At 39.9% G+C, this 18394-nt stretch overlaps 1 protein-coding gene across 1 annotated transcript in view; it reads right to left on the bottom strand.

Moving 5' to 3' along the window:
• MOB1B (MOB kinase activator 1B) overlaps nucleotides 1–18155 on the bottom strand; it is a 21712-nt gene extending 3557 nt beyond the window's left edge. The window contains exons 1-4 of the mRNA XM_026847474.1: nucleotides 18099–18155; nucleotides 11852–12018; nucleotides 6830–6923; nucleotides 176–309 (exon numbers count right to left, since the gene is read on the bottom strand). Coding sequence (XP_026703275.1) covers nucleotides 176–309; nucleotides 6830–6923; nucleotides 11852–12018; nucleotides 18099–18142 — 439 coding nt within the window. The 5' untranslated portion in view covers nucleotides 18143–18155. The remainder of the gene's footprint in view (nucleotides 1–175; nucleotides 310–6829; nucleotides 6924–11851; nucleotides 12019–18098) is intronic.
• Between the last annotated feature and the right edge of the window lie 239 nt (nucleotides 18156–18394).

Genomic DNA, 18394 nt, shown 5'->3' with positions numbered 1-18394 from the left:
ATATATGTAAATATATATATATATTTTTATATATATATATATATATATATATATAATGTAACCTTTTAAAGTTGCCCTACTCCTCATTTAGGAGATCTTTTAATGCTGTAAGACTTGATTATTCCTCTACAACGATAATCCAGATACATTGTTCAATTTTACTTATTTACTTTACCTATTTTAGAAGGAAATAGCGTTTCATCATCCAGCTGATCCTGGACCCAAGTCATCAGGTAATCAATGTACTTTGGTGCAGAGCACTTAATTGGTTTCTTTATGTTTGTCCCATCTGCCCAGTGGTACTCATATCTGGGTTGGGACAACAACAACAAGACATTTCTTAACACAAGTGAATCATTCATATCAAGGCCTAGGAGGTTGCTTTTCTTGCACCGCTTCCTGTACTCCCACACCCTCCCACAGCCCTTTCTTGAAACTAAGGTCCAAATGCTCCCCAGCCATCTGCAGCTGTGCCCGCTGCAATCCTGCTTTAGCTGGACTCCCTTCTGCAGTCTGTAAAGGCCTTCAAAAGCTTTGTCCTTTATAGCACAACTCATTCATCCTCAGCTGCAATGCTACTGCCAAAATGCACATGGCAGCCTGCGATCAGATGTGCATCCCTGTACATCAAAAGGTGCTGTATGAATAGGTTTACAAACCCTGAAAGGCCAATAGATACTTAGTCTTTTTAATAGCTTTTTTCTTTTCCTCTCCACTCCAAAATAAAGTGAAGAAACCTGACTGATTTCTCATGTGAAATTTCACACAATTAGCCCTAGTAATGGGCTTCTCTTCTCCTCCACTGGCAAACAGGAACTGCAAAGCGAGTGGCAGTAGTCAACATCTGCAGCAGCTGCCAGCCAGACAATTGGACCCCTAAAATTTATGGCATTCTTACAGATTTTACATAACTGAAGACGAAACTACATTTTCTCTTGCTGAAGAGCCCAAATAATGATTGTACAAGAGACACGGAATAGATTCAAAGGTGGGTTAATGCCAAGGAATACTAGTACAAAACTGGAAGATGGTATAACATGCATTTCAGCTAACTGTTAGAAGAAAACTTCTAGATTAAACACTCCTCCTTAGAAAAGGTTCATAGCTGAAGGTCTAGTGATACCATGCAGTGCACCAAAGAATCAGAAAAATCGCAGTTCCCTGACCCACCTGATAGTTGCAGGCCTTTTAGCTTAACTTTTCCATCTGTAGATAAGGTGGTATCACACCTTCACAAACCACTGACATGACTATGGAACAATAGAACATGTGCTCTTTAAGCCTCTTCCATTCACAGAGCCAGTAATGTTGACATCTTTTATGTATCACAATGATTGAGTGGATTCCAGTGTCATTCATTCTACAGTTACCATTTTAACTTCAGGAATTTAAAAAGCCATGGAAAAAATGTATTAAACAGCATCCATTTATATGCACAACCAGACAGAAATCAGCCTTCAAGAAATTAGAATGGAACAGGTATTTTCACCACCTTGGGAATGCAGTTGACCCAAGTTCTGACAAAGAAGATGGCTAATTTTGTGAACATAATACTTTAAAAGAAAATCCCAACACATTTAGCATTGGGAGTCTGACAATACCAGCTTTCAAGTGAAACACAGTGTTTCTTTCTACATCTTGCTGAGTACAAATGCATGTATCTTAACATTCCTTGCCAGTCTATAACATCTGAGCAGTTTCTCTCATCAGCAAAGAACCGTGCTCTCTTTTAGATCTAAACACAGCACAATCCCCCACGTCAGGTTTAAATCAGCCAGCCTTGCTCAGCCAGCACTGCTGCAGAATGGCTATCCTTGGGGTGAGTCTGCTGCCAAACCAGAAACCAACAGGACTGCTGAGCTCTGCAGCTCTGAAATTGTCCCAGAGAAACAAATGAACAATGATTTAGACTAGCTGCAACACTCCTCTTGTAAAAACATAAAATTTAAAAAACCAAACAAAACATATAAGGAGAGTGATGTCAGCATAGTTATGCTTTTACAGGAAACATAGCCACTTCACCTACAAGTTATATCTCAGTTCTTTTTAAAAGAATATATGTTATTAATGGTTAATATTTCTTCTTGTCATGGAGGATCAAGTGCTCGATTTGGTTGTTACTTCTTAGTACAGTAGTAGCATACCACAATGTTTGGGCTACAACCATCATTGTTTATAAACCTTTCCTTGCTATCTCCAATTAGTATTGTGCAGACACTAGAGACAGTCTTCTATTTTTAAGACCATACACATCATTTTATGCAAAGCTTAACGGTATCTGATAAATCTGGCTTCTAATTTTATTTAACAAATTCAGTTTTGTCAGAACAGTAACCAGGAGAACATTTTCACAATAAAGAAATTTTACAAGTGATTATGAGTGTGCTCCTCATAGTGGTATAAAAAGATCCCATTTTTACAACAGCAACAAATCTGAGGACCTGAAAGCATTTTAAAATTGTATCTCAAAACACATGCAGAAATTCTATACATGCTGAACGGACCACAATGTGTCTGGATGTCTGAAAAAAAAAAAAAAATCAGTATTTGTCACCACCCAGTATTACACTAATACTGAGATTTAAGTGGTATTAATGTAGGACAAATACTAAGACTCAACAGAGGTGCCAGATTCAGTCTGGAGACAGAGCAAGGCAACAAACTGTATTACACGCTAAAAATCTCATCCAAATAACATCTGTAAGAAGCCCCTCTTTCCCCTAACACTATGGGTTAATTCTGTATTTTTTAGAGGAAGGAATGCCATAGAATGACCCTTCAAGTAACACAGCTCTTAAGAAAGAGCAGATATGTCCTGACAAAAATAAAGTCATATAGAGAATCCGAAACTATTCCTGCAAACCTCCTATGCTCCACGCAGTGAGCACAATGTTCACAGTTGTCCTAGGCTGTCAAAAGGCTTGGGGTTCACAAGGGAGAGGAAAATGAACTCTTCCTACAAGATTAAACACATCACTGAAAACAAATCAAGAATCCTAGTTCAAATTCTTTTAAAAAAAAAAAAAAACCAAAACAAACAAAAAAACCCCACAACCAACCAACACAAAAAAAAAAAACCAACCCCACACACAAAGAATTTCCACATACTAGAATCATTTGAAGTCCTGCAGGAAATGAAGGGTAAAAATCACATTTCTAGCTCAAGCTTGTGAGTAAACACCTACAGCTCTGCTGATAGAAACAAGTTAACCTTATTGTGATAGACAGTTTCTCTACAGAAATACATTTTTAGAAATCTCTGCAGTTTAGTAGAGGTTTTTAAGGGCACTATGTGAAGGACAGAGCAACAAATACATAGCTCACTTCAGCAAGTGCAGGGGAAAAACCAAGAATCCCTAATGACTGGTAGAATTCTCTCATACTAATAAACACAAGTTATTTGCTATCTATAAACAGAAACCCAACTAAGCTTCTCACACTAGAAAATATCCCCAAGTATAAACAATCATAGGATCATCTCCTCTACCACACAATTACATGTTCAGGGTTTTTTTAGGCCATAAAAACCCCACAACAAAATAAAAACCATCTTGGCTAAAATTAAAGCTGTTACCTTGTCCAACAGCAATAAAATGCAGCGGCTCAGTAATGCCTCTGAAGAGATTCCCAGACACGTATTTGCACCTATCATCTCTAAATCTCAGCAAAACTGTATTACAAGACTGCTGAAAAATACTTATTCTGTTTTGTCCCTCAGTCATCAAGTGATACAGGTGTAAAGGGGAATGTCACAAAAAGGCAAAAGGATTGTTACTGCTAAGAAACACAGGGTATTTCAAGGACCTGATTACATCATTTATTCTTTTTCTTCTGCAGATGCAATGGGCAGAAGGCAGCATGCAAACATTCAATTACACCATATTACAGCCATGTAGGATTTATAGGAGCCATCCGTTTTGTGGTGCCCAACTATTCTGATTTGAACACAGGAAGACAGAACACTATGGACCCACAAACCTCAGGAAAATAGAAGGATCTCACACCACTAAGAGTGAACCTAGTGCACTAAAATATGCCTACACATGGATTTTAGAACCCCAGTTCAGACATATTGCTTTGAAAAAATGCAGTATCCATGTCCCTCCTTTGTGCTCTTACTGAAGACTTACAACCTGGGAGGAAAATAGAGAAAATTCCCCTCACCCAATGCTAGTTAATAAACATATTACCTCTATACAGGTTCTTAACTTATTATCATGCCTGTTGCAACTGATGTAAGAATATCAAGGAGTGATAACCAACTGTTTGGGTAAGAAATGGTTGGTCTTTGCTGAAAAGAATGGAACGTTACCATGAGTAATCACATGTTTTGGAACAAAATAAACCAGTGCTTCTTTCAAATTTTTAGACAATGAGCTGTATGGCAGGAGGAGGAGGAGATCTGTTCTTGATCTTCACATAAATCCTAACTAACTCACTGTACTAACACCCTGCTAAAAGCAAAGTCAGCAATCCTTCCAACAAAGACAAGTCCAGAAGAAATTAAATCGATCCCACAGCACACAAAAATATACCTGCCTCAGCTAAGCTCTTCTGTTAAGATAGCTACCAAAAAGAAGCGGTGGGCTGGAGAGGTCGCAAGCATTTATTTCAAAGGAGCCCTTTAGAGAAGGTAACACAGCCTATATTAAAAATAAAACACAAAAACCACATGAAGTGAGGTGACCTGTCTGTTGCCAAGGGTATTTTTTTTTTTCCCCCGTGTAAAGGGTTTTTAAATACAAAAACACCAAGTACCAGGCAGTGCATATGGGAAACACCACACTTCTGCTCTAGTTACCCTCTGACCTAAGACATCTGGTTTAACTTTTCCATAGACCGCTACAAGTTCATCAGTTGTGCTATGAAAATTCTGAGTGAGCCACGAGTTCTAAACAGCTACCTATGTATGCACCAGCACCTTACAACCCTTTTTTAATACATCGACCATAAACACTTTTCCAGTGAGAATGATAAAGCAAATTTTAGAGCCACAGAGTGCTTGCTGCTTTGGTTTCTCCAGTTACTCAGGCTACGGCTGCCTAACTTGTTTCAAACAACCTTATGTAAGTTGTTTCAGCTAACTCATACTGTTCTGAAATAGATGAGGATGCAATACTGGTGGTAGCTCAGCCATGGATGTGAGCAGACAGCAGCCTTCAGCCTAGAAGCACTAATGAGCACCTAAGACTCAATGCCTCTTGAACTAATATAGCTTGAGCCAGAAGAGAACAGGAAACAGAGATCAGAAACAGAAAAAAAAAATCTGTAAATGTCAGTGCTTTCATGCTGACAGGTTTTCCAGCAGTACCTCCCTGAAAAAAAATTTGCAGGCCACTTTAAGAGAAAGCAAGCCACACTCACTCAAACTAAAAACCACTGCATATGATCCACTGCTGGTCACCGCCAGCCTCACAAATCACCCCTTCCTGAGCCTGCCTGGCCTCAACCCCTCATATGCACACAAACTTCTGATCCTTTCACAATACCCATCCCTGACTGAACACCAGTGGGGGCTGCAGGGTTTGGGGGATACTCTAGAAATCGTAGGGACAAGTTCATCTAATTAAAATCTGGGTAGAATGCATCTTCTAGTCTCCAGCATCTCTCTCCTACCCTGTTTTGTAAGTATTTAGTATGACATGTATTTTTGTCAATAGTTATTGGTCTCTCTGGAGAGAAATAAATTGTTTAGTCTGGCAACCAGACAGCTACTCTTTTAATAATTAACCCCCACCCCCAAATAACTGCTTCTCAGCAGACAAACAATAAAGCAAAGAAATATTTTCATGCCCTTATTTAATAAATAGGAGTCTGTTCTGCATGCCAAAGCTCAAAGCAGACAATAGGCTATGTTCTTGCACAAGTTTATCCCTAAGTTCTTTTGTATCTCTTTGGTAAACTTTTATTCCTTTTGTATTTCCACCCCTCCCTGCTTTGCAGCAGCAGGTCTGCCTGTCCACACTGGTTCTGGCATTCATTTTAAGTTTAAGAATGTAGTGCCAAAGCTTTTCTTAGTCCATCTGGCTGCTTTCGCCTTGCCGAGTTCCTGTCCTCTCCGCCTTGCCCTCCCAGCAGCATCCTTTTGCATACCCTCAGCTCTCCATCACACTGGTTGGCAATTACTGGCTTCACACAATAACAACAAATGTCACTATAAAGGAGAAGGAAGTGGAAGAGAGGAATGTTTTTCTTTACTGTTTATTTAAGATTTTACACTAGTTTAAAAGGAAGCAGTGCTCTCCCTTGCCACTCACTCAGAAATGCAGGTATTTTCCTCTTTGGAAAACACTGAGCAGCTGGAGAGCAAGAAAAAACACAGAAGTGGGATGTCTGTTCAAAAGCATAAGCAAGAGTCAAAGTAGTGAAACTTAACTGAGGGACAGGGTAAGGGACTCTTATCCAGACTATTAAAAACTGTAGCCACATTTATTTCTACAATACCTACTTAAACACCTAGAAAAAAGATTCTTGTACGCCCTACTTCAATGCTTGTATACAAAAAATTCAACTCTTAAATTAAGAAGCTCTCATTAACACTTCACAAAAATAGTTTTGATCATCAGTTTACTTCCCAAGTTAAAGAAAAAGGAGGAAAAAAAAAACAAATAAACAAGCAAAAAAACACCCCTAAAACACACCTTTCCTTTCCCCACTCCCTTAACAAAGGTTCAAATTTTTCTTCCCTCCATAGGTAACAAGAGAACACATCCTTTCCACCCACTGAAGTTACCTTATCTTTGGCACTCAACTGAGCTAGTCTCAAGTTTTCAAATCCAATATCATCTCAAAAATTGCACACTTAACAGGGGGTAAAAAATAATCTTACTTTGGGCCAGCAGACATCACAGGGCAGCTCTCCTCTGTGCAGAAGTCCGTAATAGTTCCATAAAGCATGTTGATCTGGTTGAAGAAGTCAACAGCTGTAAAGCATACAAACCATCAGTTAACACTGCAGTGGAACCAAAACACAAGTCCTAACCTTAACTGTAAAGTGCACACTGCTGAAGAGGGTCCTGGAATATTTTTTTTGTGAATAATTTCATTGTTATTGCTTTCTAAGATGTATGATAAAGGACATGAACAATGCAATCACCAACTTTCAAGAACAGGCTCTGGCAATAACTGTTTAATTGTTCAATGCAGCAAAATCTTCATTTGAAAGAAGAAAAGAGAATGAGAAAGCCAAGTTATTTCCTTTTCTGAAAGTTTGATGCATTAGAATCCCAAATTCTACTGGCAAGTCTGGAATAAAACAAAGATTTGCAGCGTAAACTTTCCAACTACAGAGAGCTGTTACTCATTAGGTGACACAGACTTCCTTCAGGCTTGGCTTTCCAGAAGACTATCTTTTCAAAGAACACTTCATAGCATCATAGAATGGTTTGGGTTGGAAGGGACCATTTAAGATCACCTAGTTCCAATCCCTCTGCCATGGGCAGGGACACCTTCCACCAGCCCAGGTTGCTCAAAGCCCTGTCCAACCTGGCCTGGAACACTGCCAGGGAAGGGGCAGCCACAGCTGCTCTGGGCAACCTGTGCCAGTGTCTCACCACCCTCATGGGAAAGAATTTCTTCCTTGCATCTCATTGAAATCTACTCTCTTTTAGTTATGTTATGGTCAAATACTACCTGTATGGGAGCTGGGTACAGAAATGACACAGGAGTAGTTACCATGCAAAGCAGCTTGTGCTCCTTAGATTATCAATTAATTACCACAAATCAATATTTAGTACACAATGTTTCCTCATAATAAACTGTCCTCGCAATTTTGTTCTGAGGGGTTATTGCTTGTTTTATTACATGTTCTCTTAGCCAAAACTTTTGTTTAATGGTCCACAGTTGAATTATTGAAATAAAAGACTAAAGGTTAGCATATCTAAGTATTCCCAGAGTTATTATTACTTTAAATAGGTGCTTGATTACTTAGAACACTTTGACAGCAAGGCTCTTGTACAATAACCTAACAGCAAGTACTGTTCTTAGGAACTGTGGTCATCATAATCAGTTCATAAAATCCACTTTATCTCCCCACAATGAATGCGCCCCCCCCTTGCATCTGCTGGAAACATGGCACATTACCAAGATATCAATATATAAGCTTATCTTTTAAAAATGTCCTTTAGACAAGGGATGTCATGAGTAAAAATTAAAAGGTGACCAATATTAAGCACTAGGAAATAAAATTCTAAGTAGACTGGGTTAAATTCTTATGACTAAATAAATTTTTATTCATTATATTGTTCCAGAATAACAGTTTTACTACACATTCCTGTTTCCCTTATCCTGCAACAGTTGATATAAATTCTGCTTCTGGATGAACACAAGCAATACAAGTATACAGGAACTTAAGAATTGCGGGACTAGCTTTGGTGTCCTTATTCATTCATTTTTATGCATAGATGAAATTCAGCAATCATAAAAATCCAAATCAAGTGTGGTAGTGTTCAACTCCTTCTATTTGGAGTTCAACTCCCTTTATTTAACCACAGTGCTTTGGAAATTTAACTAACCAACGGATCCTTACCCTGAAAGGAACCATATATAACACGTAAGTAGATTTAATGCCCCTATGCCCGCTTCAGACCACATCACTTATACTGCTAAGAGCAGCGGACCTGACATCTCTGACAATGGGAGCCTTTACAGCTAGAAACTTAATTTATGAATTATGACTGCAGAACTAGTCCTCAGGATGAGAAACAGTGCACTGTCTGTCTAGGCTCAGTATCGCTTAAAACTTATTTTACTTTGGTGCTACATGCGTTACACCTGCAATTCAAAGTGCCAGTGACAAACCGCGTCTTTATTGAAACAGATTTCAGGAATACTCAAATAAAACCCCTTAAGAGCAGTAATGCCAGTCTAATCATGTCACCAAATAGCCACGTGTTATTCAATTTAGTGTTCAGGTGACAAAGCAAGCTCTTAATTCTGAACCAACAGGGAAAGGTGTTCCTGTGACCAGTCTCTGCAGTAGTTACACAGACATGTTAATCTTAACTTTAAAAAATTAGTTCAGAAAAGAGTTACCAGTTGCAACACTGAATGGTCTCATACAACCCATCTGCAGAACACTGGAACTAACACCAACAATACACTCCTCGGAATCCAGTGTTGTGCCAAATAGAAGCCAGCATATTACTTGGTAACCTACCCAAATTTCTGTCCCTTGCTTAACTCTTTTACAGAGATATAGTCTTGCTGTAATAAAACAGGGATTGACCTCCTAAATGTAAGCACTAGCAGATACCACATACTGTGAAAGCAACTGATATCTGAAAGAAAGGGAGGGTTAAATACTGCAGCTACCGTCAACGATTTTTCCAGAGAATATCAGAGATTACCTGAATATGACAGCAGCAAGTTAGAGCTACTGTTCAGCAGATACAGGATAGGAGTTACCACTGTGTTATGCAACTTCCCAAGTATCAAAAAAGGGAAGCAAATAAAAACCTGTATGGCATGCACCTAGCACAGTTCATCTCCAGCAACAAGAGTTTTCCCCGCCCCCTCGCATAGCAAAAGCAAAAAAGCAAAAAAATAACATTGGGAAAGTTTGATAAAAAAATTAGAGAGGACAAGGAGGACTCCTAAAGCTTGTTTTGGCAGGGGGAGGAGGCTGTTGACACCAAAGGCAGCAAGAAGCGGTTATATACAGCCCTTGTTTCTTAAGTGTACACGAAACCTGTTAATTAAGTTTCCATTCCCTGCTCCCAGCAGAAACCACAGCCCAGTGTTTGCTTCAAGGCAAGCATGTTCAAAAAACCCACACAGACTTCAACAAGATCACTGATTATTGTGAATCCCACTTGCAAGGCCATGAGACACACCACCCATCCAAAGCCAGCAGTGTATGACAAACAAGAAAAATGCAAGATCCTCCTTTCCAACATGTGTAAAGCTCTACAGTGTCTCTGCATATTTTCATTTCCTCTTTTTATTCATTGTTCTTAAACTTCGAGACCTCAGATGATTTTTTCCAAGTGCTTTTTCTACTTAAGGAAGTGCACACTGTCTGGTCTTCTATTACAAAGATAGGGGCTTCTGAAATTCTTAAGTATTTTCAAATCAAGGAGATTTCAAATGAAACTCAGAACAAACTGATGATACACTTCTCTTTATTTTGAAAAGATATTTGAAAAAACCTACATGAACATCAGCTCATTAGCATAAGACATCAGCAAGGCTGAGTTAAGCAAGAAGTAGAAGAGCAGAGCACATTTGTTCCTGTGCTCCTACTACTGTGAAGGGCAACACCAATGAACAGTAAGTCACACATTTTATTTCCTTATTACATGTCTCAATCGACAGAAGGAGCTCACATCTACAATTAACTGCTACTAGGTGTGGTAGAGGGATGCTGTAAATGAAGGAAGCATGTAATCAGTTAATCCCTTCTAGACAAAAAAATTCAAAAAAACCCCAAACATTAAAATCCCACTTTGCTGCAGGAGGCATGAAAGAGAGGCATTGCGTTACAGAATGCAGCTGTTGCCAAAAGGTAGCTCCCACTCTTCTGTCAAGTGCTTTGCTGCCTTTTGACACCCAGTTAAGTCATTTGGGAAGGGAAAAACACCACTGCCACACATTAAAGAAGAGACATGGAGTGGAGGAACCACTAAAAGGGAAGGATGCCAGCAATATATGAAGCATCTTTAGTAATGCTTACTCATAAAAATGGGCTGGCTCTTTTTTTTCTAGACAGTTTTGCAACACAGTGTTAATAAACTTTGAAATAGAACGGTGTCAGCAATTTCAACATTGCCTGGAAGCAGAGGAAAGCCATATACCAGAGCACTCTGTGGGTAATTAAGAACCGGAAGGTTGAAGTCAGTATGAGAGTTTCATTTCTCAAACATGTCAAAGGGCAAGAAGAAATAGACAGAACCACATAAACAGTTAGAAGACATTTATCTTGAGCATAATTTATACTGCACTGCAGTGCACAATCAATACCGTGCAATCACAGAAGCACACCAAGCCAAAGACACAAATGAGGAGGAAATACCCAGACATGGCACAGTTTGTGCCAGCCAAAGCTCTGCACGGGCTATGGAGCATGACAGGACTTGGGTTAATCCATTCTTTAAGAGAAGGCGGCATGCAGCAGGGAGAAGAAGAAGGAGGAAACATGGTCAAGCAATCAGAACACTGACTTGGGCATCACTGTTTGGCCTGACCTAGCATGAAAGCAGCGAGTCAGAACAAACAGCTTTGGGGGAAGTAAAAACAGTGACATCAGAGACTTACCAGAGTAAGGGCTCACAACTTGGTAGAAACAAAAGGAAGAAACTAACTTTAGGAAAACTGCAAGGATTGATCTCCGGGTTTGTTACAGGAAAAAAGTAAAGCCAGGCCATACATGTGACTGTAGACTTTAGCATCTTTTAGTCCTGGCCCTCACACTTAACTAGATTAAGGTTTTATGCTTAGCATATAGAGGCTTGACTATACACCACTGGGTAACAACATTAGCTGAAAAAGAACTAGATTAAACGTATTAAGATGACACTGACAGGCTACTTTCTGAAAAACAGCAGGGACGTTTCTACTTCAGCACTTGTTTGTGATCAAGTGCTCAGACTTTAATCGCTAAGAACAAGAATTATTTTGTTAACAGGAACATATTTTTGGCACAAGGAAATTAAAGAGTTTTTGTCTCAGTGAGATGCTCTGCATCTGTCAGCTCTAAACCATACAACACTCACCTCTCCTACATGCAGCAGAGTAGTGCACATAGGATGCAATAGCCAACCCCTCAAGAGAAAGGGGCACACAGTTGTCCTCCCATGACTGTCAGCCCACATTCAAACACACCCCATACAAAAAAAAAGTTTAGTCATCTTACTGTTGACTGCAACCCATTCATTTAAGTCTTCACCCTCTGGAAGCATAACGGCCATCCGGAGATTACCACTTCCAAGTGTGGCTTCAGCATGTTTTAGCAGCTCGTACTGGTGAGACCCCTCTGGAATATTCTTCTTTGGTTTGAAGGTTTTGGAAGAGCGACTACCACTGCGAAAGGGAAAGGAGATACTTAGAGAACTTGTGGAAAGGGAAAGGAAAAAGAAAGAAGCAGACAAGACACACATACACAGGATTAACATTAAATATTTTCCCCACTCTCAATATTTTCATGTTGAAAAAGGGTATTTAACAGAAACTGGGATGCAAAGGTAACAGGTGCTTTGACTTGCTGTTTTAAGCAATTAAATGATTCTCATCTGCTCACCCTACTGTTAAGTCAGCTGTACAACTGGGAATATTCAGACTCCTTTCTCTCTCTCAAACCAAATCATGAGCAAGATGAAACTGAAAAATGCTTCCTCCCGCAGAATTTGGACAGCCACATATCAAGGACAGTAGCACAGACAAATAGAAACATTCTTTACTCTGAACAGTCATAAAGCTTGTCACAATAATTAAAGTTATTTACAGAAAAGCCCATGTTCTTTTTCTAACACCCACCTTAGAAACATGCAATGTCATCACACCTGCACAAGTGTATTAAGAAGGTAGGGACACAGCCTGTTCAGATCCCTGTCTTTTCAAATCAGGTATGATGTGATAAGTAGTTAGTGTTAATTCCTCAAAACCAGGCTGCTGTTAATCAGGAAAGTGTACTTTCTATGGGCCCAGCCAATTCAGATTATCTTAGATGCCAATAACCTTTCGAGTACCTGGTACTGTTTAGGAATTTAGTTTTTAAAATACAGCTGCTCAGAAATGCACTAAGACTTTAGCTGAAGACTGATACAATTCCACATTTTCCACACTTTCTATGTCATTTTTCCCCTGGTTTCACAGCATACAGACCTTTCAGTCCACCACTCAGGCAAGAAGTAAGACTGACAACTTTCAAAACTTTCAATATAAATAATTCTTTTACCTGTAATTTTGTTTGAAAAATATGGAGTGACTTAGAAGTTTAGACATTTAAATTTTAAATTATGGCAGTGAGCCTGGATGGCACATTAATCCCTAATATATCAGAAACATGACATGTAAAATTAAATATAAAAGCATCACCTAACCCAGTATTTAGTGCATGGGCTGAAAAGATATTTTGGTCAGAAAACTGAGCTCTGAATTCCAGTGAAAGAAAGTGGAAAGATGTGAAACCCAGACAACAGAGTTTTCATTACAAACATTATCTGGTTCTCATTTTTTTGTATAAAAGACTTCATCAATTTTTCACCATCTCTAGAGGACGGCACAGAAATTTTTGTTAGTGGGGCATAAGGGTTCTCCCCAGCTCACTAAATATTTTAACTGCATGTTCAAACTCCCAAGAGTTGTAGCTTATCTTAGGGGCAATATTAGTGTAGATACACTGTCACACTGAAGCACTTTAAGAAACCTGATTCTGCATCTCATGTTCTCTACCATGCCACCCTACAGCCATCAACAGTAAAATAACAAAGATCACTCATTTCTACAATCCTGAACACGGACAACTCTAGCAAAGTCACAATATGCACCAAAGAACACAACAAAAATCATTCCTGCCACAGTGATTGAGAGGTGACAAAGAACATGTCATTTGCCAAGCATATAACAAAACTGCCTAACAGTTCATTAAGTCTCAATTTAGACCTCAACAAGAGCAATGGAAGAAAACACACTGAAACTGGAGAAAAATAATGAGTTTCCCAAATTCCTCTGGCCAAGTAACATCATCTTTGCAGGTGCGTCTTTGGGTATTGAACAGACCCCACAAGACCAGCTGGTTAGAGATTTACATGGTCTCAGTCCTACTCTGACTCTCCCTTGCTACAAAGGAGCAGCAGCATCCTCCCCCTCCCGTACGTCTCCAGAGCAATCCTGTTTTCTAACATTCATAAAGAAGCACCTGACTGGACTAACAGGGATTGTGGAATGATACACTTGAACAGCCCAAGTACATTCACACAGACAACTGAACAATACTAATGCAGTCAGCTACTAAATGCAACTAAGTCAGAAGTAGGAAACCTATGGCTCCCACATATTGTGTTACAGGACACTTCCTACATGCACCCAGTCATCTGCATTTCACCTTAAGCAAAGATATGAGATTTAAATCTTAAACAAAATAATTGCATCCCAGTGGGAGTGAGAAGCTTTTGTGGCTCAGGGAGTTCCCTTCACCTCCCACCCCTGCAGCCACCTGCATTTGTTGCCAGGCCAGGTTCAAACCAACTCTGAAGAAAAAGCAACTGAAAAAAACCCCAACAAATACTGACTACTTTTAACTGACTAGTTAAGAGACCCAAGTTTTTCTCTTCATTAATATATCCACTTTATAGTCACTATGCCAACACATGGGGTAAAAATACAACTGGAAACATCAGGCTTTGGTGTATGGCTGCACAGACAGGGCTGACTCAAGATAACATTCACCACAACTAAAGAGCAAGAGAGACTAGTATCATTATCTTTCCACACGTGTCAGTGTAAGCAGGAGAAAAACAGCACATGCTAAACACAAGCACAACACTTCCTAACTCGCTCACAAGATTCTGTTCTCGCTCCATCATAACTAGACGATGAGGGAAACCAGCTCCTAAGACTTCAATCGAACGCAAACCAAAGGTTTCCACAGACTTACCACCACTCCAAAGCTCAGATCACTCATTCATCATAAACGAGAAAGGAAGAGATTCCTTCCCACTCCCCTTCTGCTTACATGGAATCCCCAATTCTTAAAGTCCTTCTTTCACCATGTTTCAAAACCTAATGTACATCAACTTCTGTTTAGCAATACTGTCATTTTCATATGATGAAGACTGAAAAAACTTAACTGCTGTAACTGGTCTGGTGCAGCTGCCCAAGGCAAGATCTACAAGCTCATTATCGAGACTACCATGGGGTGCGTGGAGCTCCCAGATCATGATGACGAAAGCTCTACCCAGACAGAGGGAGCACCTGCTAAGATGATTCAGACCGCAAAGGGCTGCACACTTCTGCTTCAGCAGAAAACCTTTTGTTTGGGAGGAGAAGATGGTATAGAAATATACGAAGTGGTTAGCTGGAAAAAGGTTATGAAATTACTAAACCAAGAAACTGTTTGCATTTTAGCAAAAAGGGTAAGCCAACAGAAGGGATGAGTGTTTGAGAACAAGGCACAAAGAAAACATGGTGAAGAAACTCCCTAAATAAAAGAGTTTATTTTGAGAAAACTCTGGGGAGGAATTCACACTGTATCTACCCCAGATAACACACCAAGTCACTGCAGATCTGCTGAATACCCAACAGAGATCGTCTGTAGTCAAGGACACAGAGAATGTATAACACATGGGAGTATTAGCTATCACTTTACCACCCCTGCTATCCCCTTCCCAGAAACAGGGGGGTTCTTTCCATAAGCTGGCAAAAGCTCTAACAAGAGGATGTGCAATGATTTGGTCTCATCAGCTATTCTATTGCCCCCACTACCTTTCTGCTTACTACTTCTCAAATTCAGCACAGCCATTCTAAGACAGCAGGAAATGGTCTGACACGAAAGGCAGGCAGGCATCCAAAAGGAAAAGTAATCAGGATAAACGCAGACTGCTAGTCGTTGTGCGCTATGGAAATATCTGCAATTTTGGCAATAAGTTATCAGAATTCCATGCATTTATGCAGTTCACCATATGGGAAGCCAGTTAACTGCGTGCACAAGTCATATACTCCTTGATACAAACAAAAGTTCAGCAACTCAACAACCTAATACAGCTTCTCTAAGCCAAAACCCTTAAAGGGCACATTTGCTCTTGAGAAGTATAGCTGTAAATGCTGCTGCAAACATTACTGCATCTACCTTAGTAGTTCAGAAGCTCTCCTATTATTTAACAAAAAAATCCTGTCTCTATTTATGCCTTAGCACCATCTGTTAACTACCCTTTCAAATGGTTACCCAAGTAATCCTGCTTCTTCCCATTTAAACACTGACCACAGCAGCATCTTATTCCTGCTATCCTGTGATTCCCAGCACTGAGCTGAAGGCATCTGTGACAGATACAGAAAGTCTTTTTGTTCCAGGTCTATTTCCTCAACTCCTTGATCATTCGGTGAAAAAAAATAAATGTAAAGAGTTCTGTCTGGTGGCCAGCAATACACACAGTAATAGATGTCTCAATCAAGTATGACATTTTATTTTCACCTACATTCCCTAAGAGAATGAGCTATATCTGTGAGCCATTTCTCCTGAGATTTTAAAATGCTCTGAGCTAGTAGGCAGCACCTGCCTTTCCCTGTTACGCCTCTGAACCCTCCTTCAGCTTTGAAACATCACATGAATGCAGAAGTGAAAGGGGACAAACGAACCCTCAGAAATGCCACACTGAAGATCCCATCTTCTTTGGATAAAAAGGTCATGAAACAGGGAACACGTTACATCATCCCCACTATTTGTCACAACCAATTCCTAGTCTTCCAAGAAGAACTGCCTTCTCAAAAAATTCTTGCAATTCCAAGGACGTTTTGCTCCCTTCACTCCCACATTCAACATTTTGAGCAAATTACGCCCTTCTATTTTTATAGGTAAGTACAGCTACAGCAGTGCCAGATGCAGTTCAACCTAGCACTAAATCAGGGAATGCGTTTAAAGCAATTGACTCATGGAGCTGGGATGAGTCTGAAAGCCTGGCTAGGAACCCACACCTCTGAGCCACAAGAAGCGCTTCCCACTGTCAGAAGCCCACACGCTGCTTGGCCTCACAAAGACGTCATAACTTGCTTGTAAGCAAGAACACGAAATTTCCTCCAAAGCTGTAATTTTATCTAGTCATCTGCTGACAGGGAGGGCTTTTAATGATGTGGATTCTGCAGGCTGTTCTTAGGTTAGCAAGACAATATTTCCAGAAGGAAAATTTTCAGGCGTCCTGCTTACACCACACTTACCAAGCCGCCTCAACAGCCCACTTCAGCTTCAAATGCAGCACTGGCAGATCTTTCACAACCAAAGCAGCTAAATATGCAGTCTAAACTCTTGATACACTTGTTAACTGCAGAAAAGGAGACACTTAAACCTTTGCACTCCTAAGAGAAGCACTTTGGCTGGCCCGGATTAGACCTCCTCACACCCAACTATTTGTGCACTGAAGTATTTCTATCTATTTCTATGAAGATGACTTCATTATCCAGGGAAACCTGAACTAAACTAGAAAAGTTCAGGCTCCTCATGCATAAAAATCTAAGATTTCACAAATTGTTCTTACCACAGAACTAACCTCAAGCTCTTACCTACAGTTGTATCTAACATAGCTCAAACTGACAAGCAAAAAGCCTTGCCCTGAATCTAGCATGCTTTCACAAGCACATAGATGGCTGCAGATCGAAGCCTAAATGCTGCCTCTATCAAAGCTGCCAACCCAACCATTTTACAGCAGCACCACAGCCTAAACGAATGAAACACTGACAGTGTTCCAAAGTCTTCCTCAAACTCCTTGAGTGGACAAAACCACACAGAGTTATCCCATAATTCATTAACAATTCATTACAGCATCTTAAACTAATGCAGCACTTACGAAGTATGCAATTACTATGTCATCAGCAAAATGAAAGAAAACAGGAGACACCACACTTGAAAAGATATTAGCATCTGAAAATCTTTTTTTTTTCCCCCTGCATAACTACTTGCATATCACATACCAAAGTGATGTTTCACAAAAATTTAAGCTTTTATTTTAAAACATCACAAGCATTCAACTCCCATGGAAAGCACAGAGAGCACTGCTCCTCCAGTGTCTCAGGCTACCTGTAGGCTCAAGAACACAGTGCTGCAATTACCGTAAATCATTTCATACAGGGCTCATCAGTGGGCTGTTTTATCAAACACTGGAAAGAACAGAGATCTGCCCTGGGGAAAAATAAATAGAAAATGCTGCAGTGGCACCAGTTTCAGCCTGCTACCTATATTCTTCTAACTGGCATATAATGCTGAGGCTGTGGGATATCATCTTCCTTTCTTTCCATGTGCAAGTAACTAACTTCTGCAAGTATAGCTATACTACTTGGTGTCTCCCAAGAGCATTCACCACCATGGTTCAACTGGAATAAGCCCTTAAAAATATCTGGAAGCGCTCAAGAGATTCTGAAAAAGCCGAACTCAAGACAGCACACAGATCATTTACCTGGGGCATGGAAACTTTCCATAGTTCAACTCTGGCTTTTTCATCTTCAAAGGCCTTTGCAAGCAGTAATTAATCCTCACAAAGTATCTTTGAAGTAGGCATCATTAGTGTCTTGTTAGACACAGGGAAACTGAGGCAGCGACTCATTGCCAAAGGCCAACTAGTAAATTTATCAGAGAAGTCCCCAAGTTTTAGTTCTGTACCTCTGTGTCTACCTTCTCGTGTTACACCTTTTTAAAGCCTGATACTCAGAAACACTGTAAGGCGAGAATGAAATTCCAGAAAAACAAACATTT

Source organism: Athene cunicularia, assembly GCF_003259725.1.
Source record: "Athene cunicularia isolate RWA chromosome 4 unlocalized genomic scaffold, athCun1 chr4_part2, whole genome shotgun sequence".
NCBI lineage: Eukaryota > Metazoa > Chordata > Aves > Strigiformes > Strigidae > Athene > Athene cunicularia.
This window is presented reverse-complemented; position numbering and strand designations above follow the sequence as displayed.